The sequence below is a fragment of the Coturnix japonica genome, chromosome 3, assembly GCF_054131305.1.
Source record: "Coturnix japonica strain WE chromosome 3, WE-NBRP24, whole genome shotgun sequence".
In the NCBI taxonomy this organism is placed as follows: Eukaryota; Metazoa; Chordata; class Aves; order Galliformes; family Phasianidae; genus Coturnix; species Coturnix japonica.
This window is the reverse complement of record NC_140665.1, coordinates 47601948-47625711: the sequence shown is the minus strand read 5'-3', so window position 1 is coordinate 47625711 and position 23764 is coordinate 47601948. Positions and strand designations below refer to the sequence as shown.

Sequence of the window (23764 nt, the reverse complement as noted above, 5' to 3'; positions counted from 1 at the left end):
TCATGACGATTTATTGACCTACAACGATGCAATTTTTGATACCCCGACAGAGTACTTCGCTTGTGAAGTATGGTTACCTCCTTCTGTTAAGACACAAACAAGGATGGTAGAATAGCAAAGATCTGACTTGCCGTGACATAAGCTACTGCCTAATAAAGTTTTATGGCCAGTTGCGTATTTTTACAGTAACCTAAATTCTTCAGTACACTTTCCGAGCCCAGCTCAACACGACTCAGTCACCGCCGGCCAATCGGAGCCGAACCCCTTCGTTCGTTTCCGCCGCCGGAGCCCCGACGGCTGATATCGGGGCCGAGCCTCTTCGGCAGCTTCCGGAAACCCGGAAGGGAAACAGCCGAGCGCCTTCGGTACCTCCGGCGCGGTGAGCTGCCGAAAGAAGGGCTGAGCGCACGGGGCGGCCCTTAGCCGGGATGGGGCTGCTGGCTCGAGCTCTCCGCGCAGCCCGAGGCTGCCGGGCGATCGCACTGCCTGCACGCAGGTACCATGCGGGGTCCGGCAGGGTCAGCGCGTTGGAAGTACGCCCGCAGCAGCCGCGGCGTGGGCTGAGCGCCTGGCCTCGCTTAGACGAACTGTTTGCCACCCCTTCCTTAAGTCGCCTCCTGGAAGCGCGGGTGCAGGGCGAGGCCGGGCCGGAGCTGGCGGAGCTGATCCAGCGGCTGCGTGACAAGGAACGGGAGCTGCGAGACACGCGGGAGCTGGCACTACAAGGTGAAGCGAAACGAAAGGCCTGTGCACGACCCCGAGGTGGGGGAAAGGCCCCAATCGGGCCTAGGGGGCGGTGCGGGGAGGTATTTGTATAACCCGACGTAATTGGGTGACCCCCAGGAGGGGGCGGGTGCAGACGGATGGTTGGCACTGCAGACCTTTAAGGGTATCGACGGTGCGTGTGAACTAACAACTCGTTGCTTTGGCTGTAGGAGGTGACTGATGTTGTTTGAAAAGAAAATGCACTGTGTTGCCTCGTTTTCCCCTTGTTCATTTTCATCCGGCATGGAGTGCAAAAAGGAGAAATGCTTCCTTTCGTGAAGTTAATAATTGGCCCAAAGCTGCTAGTTTCCCTTATAGGGAAATAGAGTGAAGGATTTTTGTCTCCCTTCTGAACCAATATCATTAAAAACCTATGCTGATCTTAAGTAAAGTGACCATAAGGGTTTAATCGGTCACTGTGAGCACTTCATACTTAAAAATATTTCCGTATAATAGGATCGTAGAATATGTGAAATTGAAAGGACCCCACAAGGATCATAGAATCATCATAGAATCATAGGATGACCTGGGTTGAAAAGGACCTCAAAGATCATGTAGTTTCAAACCCCTGCTATGTGCAGGGTCGCCAACCACCAGACCAGGCTGCCCAGAGCCACATCCAGCCTGGTCATGAATGCCTCCAGGGATGGGCCATCCACAACCTCCTTGGGCAATCAGTTCTATTGCATCACCATCCTCTGTGTGAAAAACTTCCTCCCAGTATCTCATCTAAACCTCCTGTCTTAGTTTAAAACCATTTCCCCTTGTGCTATCACTATCCAGGGATCATTGAGTCCAACTTCTGGCTCTACACAGAGCCACCCAAAAATCAGACCGTATGTCTCTTAAGTGATTTTAGAGCTTATTACACATTTGTATAGTAAAATATGCGACTGTGCTATGGAATAGATTCATTCTTCACAATTAGTGAATATCTGATTCTGTTGGCCTTAACGCAAGGCCTTGATCAGACGGTAGTTAGTCTAAAATAAACAAGTAGATGGATGCAGGTGACCAGCTTAGTGTGTTTGAGGTGTCACAGTTTGTCAGCCACTCAGCCATGTGTGCTTCTTGCCAGCTGTAAGCAAAGCACACTTGTTATTGAAACAGTAAAGCATACTTGTTATTGAAACCAATTTACATGTGCTTTTTTTTTTTTTCCTTCCGTTTTTGCTGAAATGATTTGGAAAAAAATAATATTTGTTGTTTCCCAGATATTAAATGTGATCTGGAAAGTCAACAAAACGTGTTTTAAAAAGTAGTTGATCACTAACATGAATTGCAGTACTGAAAATGTGTGCATTTGCTGTGAGGGAACCTCCCAGACTCTGCTGTGCACAGTGAGCTGGTGGCTGACATCTTTCTTTCAGGTCTTTTGCCATTGACTCTGCAGTTTTGTCCTTGTGTTCCACGCCTTTCATTATGTGCATAATTTTCTCCTTTTGGGGGTTTAATTTTGTTTTCTTTTGGGCAAGTGAGCTGAATTACTACAGGTCAGAGGTAGCTTAAGCTGTATTTCATTTAAGTCTGAAGTTTGATACTGACTAGGGAGTGGGAGGAAGGGACATCTTAATATATTCAAACTGCAGCACAGGAAAACTATTTAACTGTAAATCACTAATGTTAATCAGTCAAGTATTACTTGACTGATTAACAGTCAATTACAAGTTTGACTTGTAAGAATTACAAGTTCCTCTTATCTGCAGTCTTGCACATTTATGTCTTTCAGCAATGTGTTAGAAATTCTGCAGCTGCTTTACGGTGACTTTTTGCAGATAGTTTGCTTGAAGTTGCTGCTACTGACATGCAGTTTTTACATACAGCAGTAGTACTTTTAATGAAATATTAATTGTTGGACTCCTCTACCCCTTGGTTCTTGATGTCCCTATTACAGTGAAATACAAGAGGGTGTTCCCCAGGATAGTGGGGTGGCTGAAGTGAGAAGACCCCTCAGGGAATGGCTCAGCCCACTGCCCAGAGCAGAGTAATGTGTAGCCCAGGGCTGTGTCTGGTTTGGGTCTGACTGTCTCCAGGGGTGTGACCCCTGAACACCCCTGGGCCACCTTCTTCAGTTTTTGGCCACCGTTACAGTAAATAACCTATATTTTCTTATGCCTAAGTGGGTTTTCTTGTATTTCATATCCTTGTATTTCACTCGAACGATATTGTTTGTCATTGTTCTAGACTGTAACATTAATACAGTTTTCTGATAGATCCGGTGTGATTATTTTGTGGAGTAAGTTCTTCACATGGTTATTTTTCAGAAGGTTTTCTGAGAGTGCCAGTGGCTTAAATCTGAGGATTAACCATACTCAAATATTCCAGATGAGAGTGAAGATCTGCGGAAACTTGCAGAAAGGGAAATCGTTTCCTGTGAAGAAGAAATAGCTGAACTGAAACAACAGGTTAGATTGCCTCTGAAAGCTTATTATTTCCTTATCATTCCTAAGTTAAAAAAGCCAAGTTGTCCTCTCATTAAATATGTATGATGAACTCTGCTCCTTTCCCCGCCCATCCCAATCTCCATTAACTATACTCCTCAACTAGTATGTTACCTAAGGTGTGGTAATGCATGTAGATAGTCTACAGCTGAATTCTTTTTATCAGTTCATCCTGATATGTAGGTGCTATAGTTTGTCTCTTCTGGATGTGCCTTTATGGGTGTTCAGTTTGTTATTGGTTAGAAACTTGCTACTTGCATGATATGGTTTTGAAAGGAATAGTGTAATACAATGTAACTACTTTACACTGCTACTTTGTATAGGTTCTACTAAGTATCCATGGATATTTGTATCAAAATAGTTAACCTTTGCCTACACTGTTAATATGTTCCTAATGCTACTGGCAAACAAGAAGCTGGCTGGCTGTTAGTAGAAATAGAATATAACTCGTATTCCTTTGGCAGCAATAAAGCAGCCATCTTATTAAAAATAAGTTTTTTAATTAAAATTATTTTTAAAATGTAGATACTTATGATATATGTTAAAAGTAGAAAAGGAAAGCTAAAGTAGAAAGAGACATCACCTAATACTAGTAAAAAAAGGATGACTAAAAATTATTTATGAGCTGTACAGAGTTTTAATCAATCCTTCAGAACTATTATATAGTTTTTGGTTCTAATATTCTGGTGTCGATCTGCGTGGGGGGTAGTGAGGATCTGGATAGCTGGTCTGAAGCCAGTGGGATGAGGTTCAACAAGACCAAATTCCGGGTCCTGCACTTTGGCCTCAACAACCCCAGGCAGCGCCACAGGCTTAGGGCAGAGTGGCTGGAAGACTGTGTAGAGGAAATGGACCAGGGGGTATTGGTTGATGTTCAGCTGAGAATGAACCGGGAGCGTGCCCAGGTGGCGAAAAGGCCAGTGGCATCGTGGCTTGCATCAGAAACAGTGTTTCCAGCAGGAACAGGGAAGTGATTGTCCCCTTGTACTCAGCACTGGTGAGGCCGCGCCTTGAGTACTGTGTCCAGTTTTGGACCCCTCACTGCAAGAAAGACATTGAGGCCCTGGAGCGTGTTCAAAGGAGGGCAGAAAAGCTGGTGAGGGGTCTGGAGCACAGGCCTTATGAAGAGCAGCTGAGGGAGCTGGGATTGTACAGTCTGGAGAAGAGGAGGCTCAGGGGAGATGTTATTGCTCTCTATAACTACCTGAAGGGAGGTTGTTGTGAGCTGGGAGTCAGCCTCTTCTCTCATGTAACTGGTGGTATGACTAGAGGGAATGGCTTCAAACTGCACCAGGGATGATTTATTTAGGCTGGATGTTAGGAAATAATACTTCTCTGAAAGAGTGGCCGGGCAGTAGAATGAGCTGCACAGGGAGGTGGTGGAGTCACTGACCCTGGAGGTGCTTAAGAAACATTTGTGTGTTGTGCTGAAGGACGTGGTTTAGTGAGAACTAGTGGTGATTGGTGGATGGTTGGACTGGATGATTTTTTCCAACCTTGATGATTCTGTGGTATATCTATCCAACAGATCAATAAAGCCATTTTGCCTTTAAATAAGTAGAAATAATATAGATAAATCGGTGTTGAAGAAATGCAATCTAGACCATCTTAGTTCTGAAGTCGATATTGGTTTATAAAGGAATCTGATGGGAATGAGGTGCTTTGTTTTCTTGCAAGAATCATTATGTATCCTATGGTGTCCAACCAGTGCAGTCTAATTGATGGAAAGTTCTATGAAATTTTGTGGATCTTGAAAGAAATCTGTTTTTTCTGCTAATAGACAAAGGCAGACTTTTGTCAATGCAGCATCCTCCCCTCCCTATTCCTGTGTATTAATTCCAGGGCTCTCAGAAGGCATTGAGCAGACAGCGCTCTGGAGAGTCTGTGAGTTAATGCAGGAAAATGCAGAGTAGGTAAATTATTGCATGGCATTTTATACAATAACAGTTTTGGATTGAAGGGGGAGATCTTAGATGATTGTTTTTGCATTTACAGATAGTATTGCTTTTGATTCCTTCAGAAGAAACACACAACAGTGATCTTGTTATGGAAGTAACTGCTGGAGTTGGAGGACAAGAAGCGATGCTGTTCACTTCGGAGATATTTGATATGTATCGACGATATGCTGCTTATAAAAAGTGGAAATTTGAAATATTAGAATATTTTCCCAGTGAAATAGGTCAGTAACTTAAAAAAAAGAAAATGTTTGTAACTGTTTATAACTTTCTAATTTAAGTTGAAATGTTCATTCTTATGCCATATGAATTTCCTGACTATGGGAAACTGATTTCTGGGAAAATCTATTTAGAAGCAGAGATTGAATGTCTGGGTACGATTTTCTTCAGCTTATGTATTTGAGACTGAAATTCCACTTGAGAAGCACTGTTAAAATGCTAACATACTAAAACATACTAAAAATAAATAAATACTGTCTTTCAGTAGTTTCAAAAAAGTAGAAATGAAACAAAGTGCTTGCAGATTAGAAATACAGAAGGTCATGCAGATATATTTTAGTTTTATATAACCTGTATTTTTAAAAAGAAATATGTATTTTTTAATTTTAGCTCAATATGCTGTACTATTTACTTAAAAATACAAACACCTTGTGTTTATAGGTTGGCTTAAAGGTGGGTTGAAAGTCCATTTGTTATGTTCTTTTTTTGGCAGAGGGAAAACGTTATGATTAAAAGGATTCTTGGCATTTAATCCAAAACATCTTGAATTTTTTCAGGTAATGTCAGTTGATGATTGTATGAGGAAAGGAGATGTTTAGATATAGCTTGTGTAACAGCTAATTTATACGCCAAGTGAGGGAGTCGTTGAAACTTTGAAGGAACTAAAACACAATTGCCTGAGAAAACCTTTGGGTAAAATTTAACCTGTCAGATGTTTGGTGATCTGGAGCTGCTGATTCTCTGCATCTCTCAGAGCAGTGTGTTTACAGAAAGGGAACGTGGTAGGTTTACATAACAAACAGAGGCAGGGACATTAATTTACTGATTGTACCAGCTGGTGTGTAAATTTGTTTCACAGAAATCCGGCTGCTGTCTCTGTGTGACTTTTCTGTACTGACACTTCCATCGTTGCTGAAAGTCTCATTACCAAGTTAATTCAGCAGACAAACTACATACAAAAATTGATTAGTTTTCAGGTGATCCAGTACAACAGAGGGAAGAGAAGTACTCATGGAGAGAGTGAAAGCAGAAAAATGTGACTTCATCTCCTTCTAGCAGCCAAAGGTTCACTGAGCTCAAGTTAACTGCAGTCTGAAATGTGATGGTTTGCATGAGCGGTAGCAGGGACTACATTTTTTGACTGACAAAGTGCTAGTCACAGTTCTCAGCAGGCTAGACTTACTAAGTCTGTGTTGACAGATCTGCAGCCTTGCTGTTATACAGTGTAGTGAGTAAAGCTAGTGTAACCTATGTTTTGCTGTGGCTGTAATGTATATTTTGTAGTGGGAATGGATTGGTAGATGAGTGCTCCTGCAGTTTACAACTAGTAACTTGAAACTGTTTGTACTTCCATCAGCATCCTTTTTTTCTTTTTTTGTAGACATGAACAGTTAATTAATAGTTTTAATTTTGTTCTTATTAACTCTTCTGATAAATAGTTGTTGATAAAAAGTAATGAACAACATGAAAAATAATCATAGAAAATTTTCGTTTTAATCGAGGAAAGAAAAACAAGGAAAACAGCTCGCTTGAGAAATATTGAAGATGTAGTTGGAAAAGGTAGGAAGTTATGGGATGCAATCCATCAGAGCAACTAATCTCTCTTTAGTCAGTGCTTCACCAGAAGCTGAACTAGCTTCTGAAATGACAGGAACTTTCTTTTTAAAGCAAGTTGAATCAGTGTTGTACAGGTTAGATGTGTGTAAATGATATGAGAGAAAGGGTCTTTATTTTATACCTCGAGAAGATTTAAGGTGGAAGTCAGCTTTTTTAAGGGCAGTCCCCCTTTCTAGCCAGCTGCCAACTTTACATCCCTTCTGTGTCTCTGCTTTAGCTGTTTTGAGTCCACTGTGCTAATTGGATCAATCTGCTGATTTGGCTTGAAAGCTACCTATTGTTACTGGATAGTTAAGGCAGATCTGACTCAACTAGCAGCCCTGAGATTGCAAGAGAAAGGGAGCTGTGCTTCACTACCCTTTTGGTGAAAGCTTGATTCTTAGGTATTGAACACAAACCTGCAGAAATATTCCTTTCAGTGCCTGAAATAAAAATCTAGCCATTTTTTTTTCTTACTGAAGTTTCTTGTTTATTGGAGATAGATGCATAAAAATGTCTGCAATGTAAAAAATAAATCAAAATGAGTAGAGGGTTTGTTGAAATTTCATTGTATTTGACTGTTTCTTGATGAACCTGAAATTACTCTGTATTTGATATAGTTTATTCGAAACAATATGACCTAAATAAATAGTCTTAAACTAGTTTCCTGGTCATCTTGTACTAAGCTCCACATTACCACGATTACACAATCATCGCTACAGACTTAGTCTCCTGGACATATCACAGATGTAGCAACTCAGATAGGCAGACTGTACCCGTTGTAGATGTACTAATGCCAGGACAAGTGTGAGAGAAAAGACAGAACGTTAGCTTTTGCAATGAATTGCTTATTACATAATTAATCTTGTCTGGAGTGCCGTTGAATTTTGAACATTCAAGTTACTTCTACATCTCATTTGGCTTGGCTTCTTCTATATACTTATTCTATTCTTTGTTCTTGTTCTGATTTATTTTTTGTTTGTCTGCTTTTACATGTAAAGAAGCAAGTATGTTTTAATTGTGCAAATAAATGCACAAGTTATATAGTTTACATATATATATCTTATTTTACAAGAAGGGTTATTTTGTTTATTTGAATACTGTTTGCATAATAATTAAGATTTCACAGTACCTGTTAGAGTGTACCTTACAGATTTGAACTGAACTTTTTGGAGTGTATTCTTATTTGTTAAAATACATGCTTTGGAGTCATATATATTCTAATTGTGATGGTTTTGTCTTGCAGAGTTAGTTGTAGATAACGACTATAAATCAAGAACTGCTTGTGTTGAGTGGTTCATTTGACTGGAAAGATTTCTACAAGTGGGAGTGAAATTTTAGAATTCACAGGGACAAAAATCATGTGAAAGTAAGAAAAAGAGGCAGTTTTGACCAATTTTGACAAATCTAACTGTAAAAAGTAAAATGTTTCAGTAAAATTAGGAAGGAACGTTAAATTTCTGCAGAGCAAAAATATTTGCAGTAGTACAAACAAGGAAGAAGAAGAATACCATCAACTAATGTTGCAACAGACCTTCTGTCTTGATTGTACTGGGCCTTAGTTCAAAAGTTCCAATTGTGAACATTCCATGCTGACTTTCAGTATGTCGCTGTGTTGCTATGGAATGTTCTGCTTAATACATGGGTAGAGAGGTGGGAGCTCAGCTAACTCTTACAGAGTAAAAAGTTAAAATGAAATGGAAGAGCTAAGATGAGGCTTAAAGGAGAATGAGAAAGAAGAATTTATTAAAAAAGCAGATGTCACTTGAAAGTTATAAACTTACTGTGATTTTTTTTTTTTTTTTCTTATCATTACACGTTGAGGTTCTCAAATACTACTCAAAAGAATTTGATGTCATTGCTGAAAGTGGCTTTCAAAACTTGGTCTTTACATAAGCTCATTATTGCTGTCAGATTTCTGCGATAGTTGGAAGTATTGTATCTGCACATGGTTCATGAATAATCTTTTAAGCATATGTTAAAAATGTAATTGGACTCTGTTAGAAGGAGTTTACTGTCCTTTACTTGATATATTGTGTGAGTATGTATGTTTTGGAGTTTTCTTGCATTTTTGATGTGATTCTACCCAAACACCCAAATGATAAGTTTGTAATTTTAAGAAATAAACAACGATGCCTAAGTATGCTCAAAATGTAATAGTGTTTGCACTTTTACAACTGCTTTTTTATTTAAGGTGGCCTAAGACATGCAGTTGCCAGTATAGCGGGACTTGATGCTTACAAGTACATGAAATTTGAAGGAGGAGTGCATCGTGTTCAGCGGGTTCCAAAGACAGAAAAACAAGGGCGCATTCACACCAGCACAATGACTGTTGCAATATTACCCCAGCCCACTGAGGTAATATACTATTTTTGGTATAACAGACACTACCATAAGCAATGTTTTTACTTGCCATATTGCTGATACCAAAGTCTTTTCTGTCTGTTTAATTGTTGTCTCTTAATTATGATTTTGCCTTTTAATCTAAAAGTTTTAAGATGTATTTGTTTGTTTATTTTTGCCTAAGGGAATGAAATAAAGAATTTCTATATTTCATCATAATCCTTATATCAAGCTTACTGGCAGTTTATTTCACTGTCACTTGAAAATTTACTGTAACTGTGCCTTGCATGCTCAGTGAATGCAGTGGCTGATTTAGTTTAGAGAAGACATAGAGTTTTGTTTTAGCATCCCTCTTCTCCATTTTTATAATATCCTCATTTTCCCCTTCTAAGTTGCATGAGTGACAATTCATCCGTAGCAAATTTGCTTGGTTATAAATAATTAGCTAATAATTAAAACTTTGGATGTTCGTCCTACCAAGCTGTCAAAATATTTTATTCCTTCCTCTTGTCCCTAATGTGCTTCATTACTTCCTCCTAGGGATCACCACTCCATTCCAGAGCCATACAAAGTCAGTATGTTCCCTTTTATCTGAAACCCATCTAGTCAAGTTCAAATAATGTTTAACTTGTCTGAGGGAGTGCAGAGCTTTCAGAAGAAGGGGAAGATTAGTGCTAATGGATGGTTATATCTTTGATTTTTCAGCTTTTAACAAGCGGATCTGAGCTACCACTCAAACTTTAGGGGAAAAAAAAATAGATCTTACATGAATATGCTTTATAAAATAAACCAATTATGCATATTTGACTTATTTTCTTTTTGTCTTTCATGACAGATGGAGCTGAAAATTAATCCGAAAGATTTGCGAATAGAAACGAAGAGAGCTAGTGGAGCTGGAGGGCAGCATGTCAATACCACAGACAGTGCTGTACGGATAGTTCATATTCCAACAGGTGCTTCAGTTTTCCTTAGTACAAGAACTACACTGTAAAAATACGGTCGTAATTTCTTCTGTACTATATGATTTGAAACAACAGCTTTAAACCTGGGTAACTGTAGAGCAAAGTTTTCATGTCATTTTTGTGCGTGCAGAAAATATCCATACTGTTGTAAAGGTGGTGTCTTATACCTACCCTTATTTGTAATAGTTAAGGCCTTTGTAGGTAAGCCATCTGTTTTTCCACTGTGTGACACTCTTGAGCTGTTCAAATCAATTTATAAGAAAAAGTTTTATATTAAGCTTTCAACTAATGGAAAAGAAACTGAAAAACAGAGGTTAAAATTTTAGGACATGGGTTTTTTTTTTACTGTTCTCTGAAAGAGAGGTTGCTCTTTTTCCTTATTAAACTGTTGTTTTAAGTTCTACTTCCATTTGTCTTCTGTCTCCTTTCTCATAGGTTACATATATAATTACAACACCCATCCCCGGGGCCCAGGTTAGGAAATGTAAGAAGAATAAGAGACACCCTCAAATGCTACCTCGTCAGCTATCATATCTTTGCTTTTATTGCTGTTTCTAAGATTTTAACTTCCTTTTGAGCAATTCAGAACATCTGCCTTGACTTTCATTGCTTTTTAACTTTTCCTCTTCTCTACCACAAACATTAGTCAGGCTTTACAGCCTCAGGGTAATCCTGAGTACACTTTATCTTTGCATATCCAGGTTTTTGCCACCCATTTCTTTGTCTTTATTGAATACATAATTCCACTCTACACTTGTTGCATCACCTCAGTAAAGTAGAATGTAAATATTGAAGATGATAGAATTCTAATTAAGATAAAGTGACAAAAAGGTATTCAAATTAGAAGAGTTTTGTATAGTTTTGTTCTTTTCCAAATGTGAGGACAAAAAGCAGTAAATGGTCTTAGCTTTTGCTGAAGGCAGTCATTATATTTTGTTTTTTGTAGCAATCTCAAAATGTATTGCAGTTATTTTTTGTGGTTATGCCCTAGGAATAGTGCGTAGGGGTTTTTGTTGGTTTTTGGTTTTTTTGGTTTTTTTTTTTTGCATTTCACCTAATCTGAAATTTTCTTATTTATCTTCATAATCGTTCTTCCTTTACAAATATACTTTTACTTTCAATTTCTCTCATCCCAAGTCCATTTACAAGTCTTCATTGTGACCCAGAAGTTGTTTGTAAAGTTTAAGACAACAGAAGTTGTCTTTCATACATTAACACTAAGTAATTATGTAACAGTATACTGTAATCTTACCAGTTACTTACAGTATTTCCAAATAGAAACTTAGGTTGTACCATCTTTTTCCTGCATTTCTTTTTCCTGCTGTTTTCTTAGGTTGTTCATTTATACCTTCACTTGAATTGTATATTTTTGGGAAGAAACCGTACTTTTTTTGTATGTTCTGTATAACCACTATCTAGTGCACGTTACTGTTTTTTACTGCTAAATTTCCTGGAACTGTGGTAAAAAATTACAGATATCTTCCATAAGTTTATCATCTATTTCATTGTTCAATATACCAAAATAAATTTATTTTCTTCTGCTGTAAAGCTTAGAACACAACTCAGCCTGCAGTTGGCAATTGTCTCCCCAAATATCATCAGACACGAAGGGGCCTAGACTGTTATCCTCCTTGTCCAAATATACGTAATTTTTTCACTCATAATAACAGTCTCTAGAAATTGCAAACTCTTTTTTTATATATGTTACAGTTTAGTGTTACTTCTTATCATATTTTTGGCAGGGGTCACATCTGAATGTCAGCAAGAAAGATCTCAAATTAGAAACAAAGAGAAGGCTATGCAAATGCTTTGTGCTAAACTCTACAACATCAAACTAGAAGAAGAAACCAAAAAGAGAAACAGCGTTCGAAAGATTCAAGTAAGTTTCATTTTATGAAGATTTTATTCTGTATGAACATTATGTTCTTGGGGGTTAACTCGTGTGTTCTTTGTTAATTCCTGTGTTCTTTCCTAAGTCTGAGAGCAGTTAGTGTGACTACTGATCTAGTCTAGTCTAAGTACCATGTAATGGATTCTGTGTGTTGATGAGAAAGATTTCCATTTTTAAATGCTTAGTCAGTATTTCAGCTTTCCTATAAGAAGGTTTTTAATCGGTATTGTAAACTGATTCTTCTTGTTTGATAGATTGGAACCAAAGGAAGATCGGAGAAGATCAGAACGTACAACTTCCTACAGGACCGGATTACTGACCACAGGATAAGCAGATCAGTGCATCATACTGAGAGCTTCATGTTAGGGGAGGAAATGCTAGATGAAATGATACAAGCTCTGAAGGAATACGCTGAGTATGAATCTTTAATGGAAATTATTTCAGAATATGAAAAGTGAATCTTGCTCTTTGTCAAGCCATGTCTGCAGGTATAGATACTCACCTGCAAAAGAACTTCTTGGAGTACCATTCAGAGAACTGAACTGCTTTTCAGATAATGGAAGCTGGTTTCCTTGTGACTGATGAACAGTATTCTTACTTGTTGAGTAAAACACCTTGTTGCTGCTGCAGTGCGCTTAAAGTAAATTTGACTGGGCCAGATGTAACTGCAGTTTTTAACCTTCTCCACTGAGAAGATACTGATACACGACTCTCAAAAGGTATGCCTTAAAAATAAGCTATTTCTAGTTCCAATCTTGTTCAAACAGTAGTTTCAGCATCACCACAGTGTCAGATAGCTTAGTCAAGGTAACAAAAAAAAAATAAATCCTGTTTTTGTTTAGTGATGGGAAGAAAGTGATAAATGAACACACTGCTAATCTGCAGATTTGTTGATGACTTATACATGGTATGGGACAGGGAGTTCTTACATAGCAAGCAGTAAGAATTGTGTAGGAATACTCCTTCCAGTAAGAGTTCTAGAAGTAGCTATTTTTTGGAATTATCTTTAAAAAGAATGTTTCTTGTATCGGAACTGAAACAAAACAAAATTGGTTGACTGTCTTGAAGGCTGATACAATTTCAGTCTCCGTTTCTTTGCAGTTTATCTTTTATTTTTAATTGGATCTGCATTTTACTGATTTTATTTCTCTGAAGTTTACATAATATGTGTGGCTGCTCACTGTTTTAAACTATTCGGTTTAACAGCATCTTAAAACATTTGTACAGAGTGCAAAAAACTGCCTTTTTCATTTACTAATGTCAGTACACGTCTCTATCTGAGGTTAAATAAGATGGCATTTTACAGTCTTAAGGATTTGTGGTAATGCAAAACTTGCTGCCTCCATGCTACATTATCCCATCATACATTGTAGATATGTGTGTATACACACACAGAATGTATTCAAAGTACCAGTAAATAAGAAATGAGACCCTAAGGAAAATATCACCATGAATAAAGCTGTTTACTTTGACACTTATTAGCATAAGAAATCAGAGTAAGAATGTAAATGCAGTAAATAAAGCAGGAGTTTGCTACAGGTAGCTTACAGGAGTATGCCTAAGCATGCTATATAAAATGTGACAAGGAATGAAAAACCAAAACTGATCGTTATCAATCTGTCATATCAAAGAATGGCTTAAGTTGGTGGGGACCTTAAAGATCATCCAGGTCCAACCCCTTGCTATGGCAGGGTTGTCAGCCGCTAGACCAGGCTGCCCAAGGTCCCATCCCACTTGGCATTGAGCCCCTCCAGAGATGGGGCATCCACAGCCTCTCTGGGCAACCGCAACCTATTCCAGCTTGTCACCATCCTATGAGTAAAAAAAATTTTTCCTAACATCTAACCTAAATTAACTTTAATTTAGCTTAAAGCTGTTCCCCCTTATCCTGTTGCTTTCAGAATGTGTAAAATGTCAGTACATCTCGTGCCTGTAAGCTTTCTTCAAGTACTGAAAGGCCACAGTAAGATCTCCCCAAGCCTACTTCGAGCTAAACAAGCTCAGCTCCCTCAACCATTCTTTGTAGGAGAGGTGCTCCAGCCCTTTGTGGGCTCCTCTGGACCTATTCTAGCAGCTCTGCATTCCTCCTGTGTTGGGATCTGCAGGCTTATGTGAAGTATTCCAGATGGAGCCTCACAAGGGTAGAGTAGAGTGAGACAGTCACCACTCTTTCTATGCTGGCCATCCGTCTTGTGATGCAGCTGGCCTTCTGGGCTGCAAGAGCACGCTGCTGGCTCATGTACTGCTTTCTGTCCATCAGAATCCCCAAATCCTCCACAGAGCTGCTTTTGAGTTTGTCTCCCAGTCTGTTCTCATATCTGGAATTGCCTCGACACAAATGAAACACATCACACTTGGCCTTGTTAAACCTCACTGTAACATAGTGTGGGGATCTCTTTGGTCTACCAGTGCAGACTTTATGCCATAAAGGCTTGAAGTCTCTTTTATGCTCTGTATTTGTTTTAATGCAAGATTTGTAAGTAGGTTGCTCTGAAAGTTATGCCTCCTGTTTATTTCCAGGGCAACTACAACAGATGCAAAGTGCACAGTAACACTATTTGATAGAGCAAATTCTCAACTACAAAACACAATTTTTCAACATAGTCACCACCATTTAACTATGCACATTTAGCAGCAGTGAACAAGAGCAGAGGTGACCTGCTGTTCCCACTGCTGAAACACCATCCAACCCTCACTATGCTTACATCCACTGGTTGGTGGCCATCAACATTCAGCAATCATTGATTGAATGTCAGTGGGTGCTGTTTTTTTTTGGAGGGGGGATCCCATGGAGGCATTACTTTAGGAGTAACCCCCATAGTGTCACTGCACTCGTAGCCCTTCTGAGCTATGAGATGGCACTATATGGGTGGTGGGGTACCTCCTTATATCCAGTCCGTTCTCAAGATGCCAGCAACTGATGGCATCCATATACTTTAAAAGAAATCCTTCTCATCCCTGTGTTATCGGTGGGGAAGAGGTGATGAGGCGTACTTTATATGTGACATGTTCTTCCCTGGGAGAGTTCACTGGTGGTGAATTCACACCGTGTGCACGCAGAGAGATGCTATGACTGTCCTATACACATCCATTTGAAAATGAATGGAGACGGAGGAAGGCAGCAATAGCGCTCAGATGCAGCGTTGCAGCATCACATTCATTTAAACAGGCAGTGAGATGCCCTCCACGCGGGCAGGAAGCAGACAGGGAGCGGGTCGAGCAGAGACCGCGAGTCGAGCGGAGACCGCGCTCTACGCGACTCCCGCGCTGCCGGGGCCGAGGGGCGAGCGCTGCCGAGCGGGTAACGCTGGCGGCCACACCTCTGCGGAGCGCGCCCGCGCCACCGCCCGACCACTCTCATCTCTCCCCGCCTGCCGAGGAGGGAAAGCGGGGAAGGAGGCGGCTCAGCTCGCCGCTCCTCGGATTGGCCCCCGCCTCCTGCCCTCCTCCCCATTGGCAGATTGGCCGGAGCAGGCGGCGTTCAATTGGCTGGCGCTCTTTTGGTACCAAATTCAAAGTTTTTAAAAGTACCCGGTGAGCTCGGCCGCGCACTCTCAGCTCGCGGGACGCGGCGGCTGCAGCGCTGCAGGTGAGCGCCGGCTGCGGGGCGCTCGGGGCGGGGTAGTGCCGGGCCGGGAGCCGCACTGGGGGTAATGAGGTGTGAACTGCTGGGTACTGAGGATGGATGGGGCGGTGGGGTGGGGGGCGCAGGCCGAGTTGCTCTGGGATGAATTAGGGGCCTGGGGATGGGGGTCCCTGAGCCCTGCCTGCTTCTCCTTACTGACGGCACTGAGATGGGATAGTGATTAATGGAAATCGCGGTCCTGCCTCCGCGCCGCATGCGGTACGCTGCCCGCCGCACTCCAGCCGCTCTGGGGTCGGGCTGTGCCATGCGGCAATGAGCCCATCCCAGCGGAGGGCAGATCCGCCGTTGTCTCCCTCCCGTCCGCGGGGCCGCGCCGCCGATGGGAGGTATCCGCTGCCGCCCCGCTACCACCATTTTGGGGGAAAAGCCGCCGGTCTGGGGAAAGAAAGCGCGCGTCCCTGCCCCCAGCCGAACTGGAGCTGCTCGCTGACAGCGCGGGGTGTGGGCCCGGCCTGAGAGCTCGTGGCGGGGGAAGGGGTGAGGGGGCCGCACCTCTTGCCTCTGGTTTTGGTTGTTCAGTGGCAGAGGAGGATTCGTTCATTCTTCCTCGGCACGTAGGTACGGAGAAGTGGGTTTTTTTCCGAAGAGCCTTGAAAGGTTTCTATTTTTTTTTTTTTAAATAGTATTTGTCAATCTACTGAAGTTACCTGAATTCCCTAAATTAAATATCGGCTCGGATGTGGGATGCCTCTCTTTCATTAGCGATTTCGAAGCATATGGGAAATGCTTTCCCCTCTGGTTTGGGCAGCAATGCTGGCTCCCCGCGCCCATCCCCCCGCGGTCACAGCACGGAAGAGCCCCGCACTTGGCGGGCGGGAGGGAGCGGGCAGCGCGGGCCCCATTTCCTCCGGCAGCCACCAGTCCCCGCGCCTCTACCTCTCACCCGCCAAAATCATTCCTGTAGCCCTACTTCACCTTGAGCTCTACTTCTGTCCCCACGCATCCACGTGGTCTATTTCATTTCTGCTGTGCTGTTCACCTCCCTCCCTTCCCAAAATTGCAGGGTGCAGGGCCTCTGGCCCTGGGGTGCCAGTCCTTTGGGCAGCCCTGGGCTGGCTCTGCTCTTTCCTGGGCACTCTGCTGTCTCTTATGGCCTTTGGAGCTACTATTAGCAAGGAGCAAGTGTCCCCATCATATCATTGCACTAGGACAGGAATGGGAGGCACTGGTGTGTGAAACCAATCTAAGTTGGTGGAATGGCGACAATGTAAAGCATTCAAGCTCTAGCTTTGAGCAGTTAATCGAGCTTTTAGTTCCACTCATTGTCCGTACTTGAGGTTCCAGAGGGTCAGTTGGATAGAAGTTAATTCATGCTTCCCAAAGAACGCATATCTTAGCAATAGAAAGAGTTTGTGATGCAGTTTAGGATATGCACTAATATGTTCTCTTTTATTATCTGCAGAATACAAACAGAACAATGAAATCAAACCTTAATCGCTCTTTCAAAATGAAATGTGATTTTGATCGAACGGCTCTTCACGGTGGGTTCACACCTGTAAAGTCTGCTGCAGAGAAAACAAAACTGGAAGAACCCTTTGAGGAAAAGCTTTGCAGAAGCTGTGCTGAAGAGCATCAGAAAATACTGAGTGAACCATACCATGCAGCCCCCAGAATTCCAGATCCTGAAGATGAAGGAAAGCCTGTATATAACAAAGAAAACAAGCATGTAACCCAAAGATTTGATGAAGGAGTCTATGAAATGGAGGCACTGGAAAATAGTAAACTTATTGAGGACAGTGGTTATTCCTCTATGTTAAGTAGCCAATACAGTGATGCAACAGAACAAGAGGACAGCCTACCCTTGGCTGGAAATTTCTGCAGTACACCAGAACACTGCCTTGAGAAGAATGAGATCCAAGTACACTTGTCCAAGAAGACTTTGTTACCTGTAAGCCATTATGAAGAAGTGATGTGCTCAACTTTGAAAAAAAGTGGTAAAAGAAATCTCAAATCTTGGACTGCTTTTGACAGAATTGCTTTCAGGGAAAGTTTTGAACTTCGTAATTTAATTGGAAAGAAAATGGGATTAGATAGAGTAGACATTCTTGCTGAACTCTTCCAAAAGAACTTGAAGCATATATTAGCAAGCATCTTAAGGCATCTTGGTGAAATGGACTTAATAAAGTAAGTATACCAATCTTGGTATTTCACTGGGAAAGTAAACCACCTATTCTCACATAACACACATGTATTCTTTGGCAAAATTGTAGAGATTAGTGTGGGACTTATTAAAAAGTACCTAGAAGACAATACAGTCATTAGGCACAGCTAGTGTGGGTTCATTCACAAAGGGAGTCTGGGGGACTCTAGAGGGATTTCCAGTGCTTAAAGGAGGGAGACAAATGTTTTATACAGCCTGATAGTGACAGGACAAAGAGGAATGGTTTTAAGCTAAAAGAGGGGAGGTTGAGGTTAGATGTTTGGAAGAAATTCTGTATTCAGAGGGCAGTGAGGCCCTGGCACAAGCTGCATGGAGAGATGGTGAGTGTCCAATCCCTGGAGTCCTTCAAGGCCACATTGGATGGGACTCCAGGCAGCCTGATCTGGTGAATGGCAGCCCTGCCCATAGCAGAGGGACTGGAACTAGATGGTCCTTAAGATCCCTTCCGTTCTATTAATACAAGAATTGTTGATGTATTGGTAGACAGTATGTTTTTCTAGAAAGACGAAACAATTATTGTTGACGTTTCCCATTTGTGTATGGAAGAAAGAAACATGGTTAGTTATCCCTGCTATTAGGTAATGAGTTTTCCAACTTTCTTAGAAGGTAACTGATATATTTGTGTTGTCGTTACAGTTTCGCCAAAGTCAGCGCAACATGGAAGAAGGTTTTGCAAGAAGATAAACGGGGATTCGAAATGTATAGTAAAGCTTTGAAAAACCTTTCTGTAAGTTTTTGCACTTGTAGGGTATTTTAAACCAGTGGTGTGTCTTTGTTATTCCAGGAATCTTCCCAGCCTTAAGCGATCCAAGAGGTTATTAGATTGGAAAGAGTTTTACTGGTGTGCCAAAGTTTGTGCTATTAGGACGCCCTATTATCTCTTGTGTTGATGGTTACTAGTAGTGCATACACTGCTTTTTGCAGTCCAAGGGATGTTGGCTAGAAGTTACACCAAGAGATGTGGATGTTCTTCCACAAGTCCTGTTTAGAGGAGAAGAAAGTAGGGTCAGTTCCAGCACTGCTCACTGAGAGACTCCATAGAGGATTGCTGCTTTGGTGTTCATGGTGATCCAGGAAGGAGAGAGACTCAGAGATGCTAATTTTATAGCAGCAGTCTGAAGTGTGTTGGCCACAAATAACAAAAAAAAACTTTGCACTACTTTGAGCTACTATTAATGTCTATTTTTTGGATGAACAATAGATACAAGATCTAGTTATAGAGCTCTACAGACCTATATCTAGCACTCTACTAAGGCAGAATTCTTTAAGAACACCAAAAGTGTTTTGTTTGTTTTTTTCCTTGAGAGTTGAAAAGACAATAAAACAAGGCTTGGTGTCTGCCACAAAATGAGGTAGTCAACTACTCTCTTCTTCCTGATCCCAGCCTGTCATAGAGAAACAGCTGGACACCACTGACAGAAACATTCATCTCACAAAGCTTGATTTTTCCCCCTCCCATTGTACAGAAACGCAAACAGAAAATCAGTGGTGGGGAGGAGTTTACTTTTCAGAAGGAAAGTGTAAAAGCACTCCTGTTCTCTGCAAAAATGTGGAAATATTGCTTTGTGCTTTAAAACATTGCTAAATTTAACATTCTGCTTAAATATGTATGATATTATAATAAGAAAGTAAATTCTAAAGTTCTTGTTTTCTATTAAACAAAAAGTTGAACAGTTGCCATAAACAGTCTCTTAAATGTTTCTTTTGTGTTCTCTTTGTTAGAATGGCACTAAGACGTCAGAACATGCTGCAACAAGGGAGTATGTTCTCTACCGAGCAGCTTTGGCTCCAGTTCAGAAGGCAACCCCACCGAAGAGCCTGAGTAAAAAAGGCAGCAGATCCAAAGCATCTAAAAATCACAGCAGGCTCGTGGAATTCTCTGAGGTAACTGGGGATTTTTGTTCAACTTGTAAAGCATCTCCAGCTTGAAGTACTTGTAACTGCCCCGTTCCTGGATGTGTTTAAGGCCAGGCTGTGGCTGTGGCTCTGGACATTCTGATCTAGTGGCTGGTGGCCCGGCCTGTGGCAGTGGGGTTGATACTGGATGGTCATTGTGGTCCTTTTCAACCCGGGCCATTCTATGATTGTAAGCTGTCTGCTTTTGCTTATTGAGGCTATCATAAGAGAGTGACAGAAATAAAATGGAGAACGTTAATACACTGGGATGTTTTACACCACCTTTTTCCTCCTTGTGTTTAGGTATCATCTAAATGGCTCAGTGTTTTCTGTATTTTTTTCTTTGTCTTCAATATTGGCCTCCATCAGGCATAAGAATTGTAGTCATTTCCTTTTATTTCCCATGCGTTTATAATGAGTCACACATTTTCCAATTATGCAATCCAAGAGAATCTGTCAGTTTTACTTCAACTCCAGTGGGCAATTTCTTGTTTCAAGAACTAAGTAGCCTGTTCATTTTTTGAAAAATGGGATGTATAATTTCAGTAGAATTTAGAATTTTTTTCCTTTTTAAGGTTAGCTAAATCACTGTTCTTGGATGAGGTTTGGAGGATTCAGAGCTTGACTTGGGCTGTTTTTCATACATAAATGCTTAGAATTTATTCTGACTGTCCTTCAAGCTGAAAAAATTACAAACTGCATACCTCTAATTCAGTCCAAAGTACCTGCAGACTGTCCTGTCTCCCATGAGAATCTGGTGCAACCAGAATTAAACTTAGTATGCATGTAGTTACTTTTGCTAGAGTGAGAGCAATTATGATATATTTTGTGGCACATTAATAACACTGGGGAATGTTTACCTTCCACTTATGACTTTATGTGTTTCTTCCATTAGGCAGCCAAGACCTTGAAAAACACTGAAAGCTTCAAAGTCTGCAGTCGCTGTGGCTCACCTGCAAAGTACGATTCCTACCTGCAAAGAGCAACGTGCAATCGTGAAGGCTGTGGCTTTGACTTCTGCACAAAGTGCATGTGCAGCTACCACAGCTCCAATGACTGTATGAGTGGCAAACCAGTGAAATCAAGCTTTAAACTGGGAGCACTCCCTGGGACTAAGAAAAGCAAGCAGAATCTGCGTCGATTGTGATCCATCCTGATAGCGTTGTCAGATGTGCCATAAAAGGTTTTTAGGACGTTAATTCTTCCATAAAGGAAACCAAACCAAAAAATGCTTTCTGCTATTCTACTTGTTTAAAAAAAAAACAAAAACAGAAACAAAAACAAAAAAAAAGCAAAAGTAAATTTTATCATTTCCTTGTGTGTTTCTCAGAGTTTTCAGAAATAACTATTTTGAAATGTCTTGATTCCAAATTGAAAAGAAAACTCTGGATGTGGGTACTGGTAACGTTTTAAATGTCGTTCTGATGATTTCTGTCCTCGGTGTTTGAAGACTTCCAAACTTCCTCACAGAAGTACTGAATTGAAAAAAAACAACATGGTTTTGGCAAGTTATCTTCCTGGCATAATGCAAACCATTCTTGAATTGTTAACAGGAGGAAGCCTAAGCTCTGTTTTATTTAAATGCTTACTCTTGTTCTTCTAGGTTTTTAACAGCATTTCTAGTGAAAATGTCAGATGAGGTGAGTGAAGTCTCTTTTAAAATAAAATTGTGTGGGACTCAAAATTTTAGTAATTTTTCAAGGTTTTCCCTGAGTTTTTTGAACTGTGAATGTTAATAATCCCATGTTCTCTGATGGTTTACATTACTTGAATCTTAAATTTCCTTTTCCTTCATTTATTCAGGATCTACAGATGTTTTGTTAGAAATGTGGTGAAACACTTTATTATCATTTTTATTTAAAAAAAAAAAAAGGAAAGTACTGTGTCATGTTCAATATTTTAAAAAAATACTGCCAGTTTCCTTTTCCAAATAATAAGGTGCATTTTAGTATTTGTATATATTTGTAAATAAGTTAAATATTTTTTTTTTGTTCATCTTGTAAATGTGAAAAATAAATTACAGTTTTCCAAAAGTTGATTGGTATCTCTGGACTTCTTGCTTTTCATCTTAAAACAATTTTTCATGCTCATTTGTTATCATTGCTAGTAGTGTTTCCTAAAAAAGCTCATTTTACAACAGTCAAATCTCCTGGTTTTGTGTAAAACCTACTGTATAGGAAACTGTTGATAACAGCCTGAACATCTGATTAACCATCTGAGGCAAGTGTGGGGTCAGCTGTGGGAGCACAGATGAAGGTAATCCAGCTGTGATCCCGGAAGGGGTGGAGCTTGACTCCACCTCTCCTAGACTTCATTTAAGGGCTGACCACCATGACAGCAGCATCTCTTTTGGAGATTGATCCTTCGTGAAGTTTGGGTAGCCAGTCTCAGTATTTTCCATCTAGATTGAAGGCTGCAGAATCAGTGAGTTTTTCATATAGATAACCTTTTGGCTATCTATTATACCACCATTCTTGTATTATTTCCTACTCAACACCTACCAAATCCCCTCTCTGCCTTCCTGCCTCCTTACTGAAGGGCCCTTGTAACTAATAGTTTTCTGATCTACTACATTGTAACAAATTTTCTGTTGACTGAATTTGTTACGCTGTTGTGCAGGGTGGTGACACAGTGGAACAGGTTGCCCAAGGAGGCTGTGGACGCCCCATCCCTGAAGGCATTCAAGGCCAGGCTGGATGTGGCTCTGGGCAGCCTGGTCTGGTGGTTGGTGACCTTGCACATAGCAGAGGGGTTGAAAGTGGATGATCATTGTGGTCCTTTTCAACCCAGGCCATTTTATGGCTTATTCTATGATTCTGTGATCTACCTTGTTAGTAAACTCATCCTGACCGTTCCACAGCAAAGGAAGGAAGGTTTTCATGAAACCGCTAGTTTTTATTTCCATTTTTTTTTTTTTCTGGAAATGATTGTGGTTTTCTGTTGCTTGTTTTTCAGTTAGCGAGCAAACAAATGACTGGGATAAGCAGCACGATGCCCTGCTTAAGCTGCTGGTATAGCAGTCATCAAATATTGTAGTGACCCCTTGAATTTTTCGTTCTTGGCAGCTGGGGTACAAATAGGCAGAATCGCTTAATTTCTGTTTTTATGTGGTATACTTAATTTCCTAACATAAATCTGAGACTTAGCCTAGGAGGCTGAGTGAGTTATATCAGTAACTTTCTTTATGTAAAAGGTCTCTGGGTTAATTTAGAATGGAAGCTAAAAGCCCTTCATCCCACTATACAAAGTCTTCTCTGAATGTAATGCCTTCTATTTCTTGTCAGCCCATGATATCAGAGGCAGGTGTTGATGGTATGGCAGTAGAGGCTGAACCTTTCCTGACAATATTACATGACCATTGGCAAGTAACAGATGGCAGCAGAGGGTTGGTCTGACAATATGGTGTTTGACATGGAAGTTTTGAAGCTGAATGTGGATATTACAGACTGAATAAGTTCACTTTTTCAACCTTTGAAATTAATACAGCAAACTTTAAATAGTTTCTGATAGACCTAATAATTTTTACACAGTGAAAGTGAAAAATTGTGTTGTTTTGTTGTTGTTTGTTTTCCTTTAGAAATGTCAATTTACTTGTATTACTGACTTATACAGAATTTTGAGGATAACATTCTCACAGCTAATGGGGAGAAATTGGATTATGTGGCTTTGGTGGTCATGGGGTATAAATGATACAAAGATGTTTTTCACTGTCTTTAGAACCTCAAGCTTCTACCTCAAACCTTGCTGAAAAGGTTGACTACTAATGAAACTTCAGCCAGGTTGTAATGGGCTTACAGCCTTTCGTAGGTGGAGTGGAAACAAAGTAGTGACCCTGGTGAATCTGAAACTAAAAGCATAGGTTCTTTCTTCTAGAAAGAAATTATAGGGA

At 40.6% G+C, this 23764-nt stretch overlaps 2 protein-coding genes across 11 annotated transcripts; both read left to right on the top strand.

The window, feature by feature from the left end:
• Window positions 1–354: 354 nt before the first annotated feature.
• MTRF1L (mitochondrial translation release factor 1 like) lies at window positions 355–13714 on the top strand. Of its 8 annotated transcripts, none has more exons than XM_015858226.3 (7): window positions 355–726; window positions 3091–3170; window positions 5202–5385; window positions 9171–9334; window positions 10155–10272; window positions 12024–12160; window positions 12427–13714. In XM_015858226.3, the coding sequence occupies exons 1-7, from the start codon at window positions 429–431 to the stop codon at window positions 12628–12630; spliced, it is 1185 nt and encodes a 394-aa protein (XP_015713712.2). In that variant the 5' UTR covers window positions 355–428; the 3' UTR covers window positions 12631–13714. The 8 variants fall into 8 exon arrangements, with proteins under 8 accessions (XP_015713712.2, XP_015713715.2, XP_015713716.2 ...); XM_015858229.3 differs by having other exon boundaries at window positions 5227–5385; window positions 12427–13650; XM_015858230.2 differs by having other exon boundaries at window positions 3030–3170; window positions 5227–5385; window positions 12427–13650.
• Window positions 12753–21908, top strand: FBXO5 (F-box protein 5). 3 transcript variants are annotated; one of them, XM_085541503.1, is made up of 5 exons: window positions 12753–12891; window positions 17221–17942; window positions 18616–18706; window positions 19702–19863; window positions 20771–21908. In XM_085541503.1, exons 2-5 carry the CDS (start codon window positions 17236–17238, stop codon window positions 21020–21022), a joined length of 1212 nt encoding a protein of 403 aa, XP_085397629.1. In that variant the 5' UTR covers window positions 12753–12891; window positions 17221–17235; the 3' UTR covers window positions 21023–21908. The 3 variants fall into 3 exon arrangements, with proteins under 3 accessions (XP_085397629.1, XP_015713717.2, XP_085397630.1); XM_015858231.3 differs by lacking the exon at window positions 12753–12891 and adding an exon at window positions 15723–15761; XM_085541504.1 differs by lacking the exon at window positions 12753–12891 and adding an exon at window positions 15723–15830.
• The last annotated feature ends 1856 nt before the right edge of the window (window positions 21909–23764 follow it).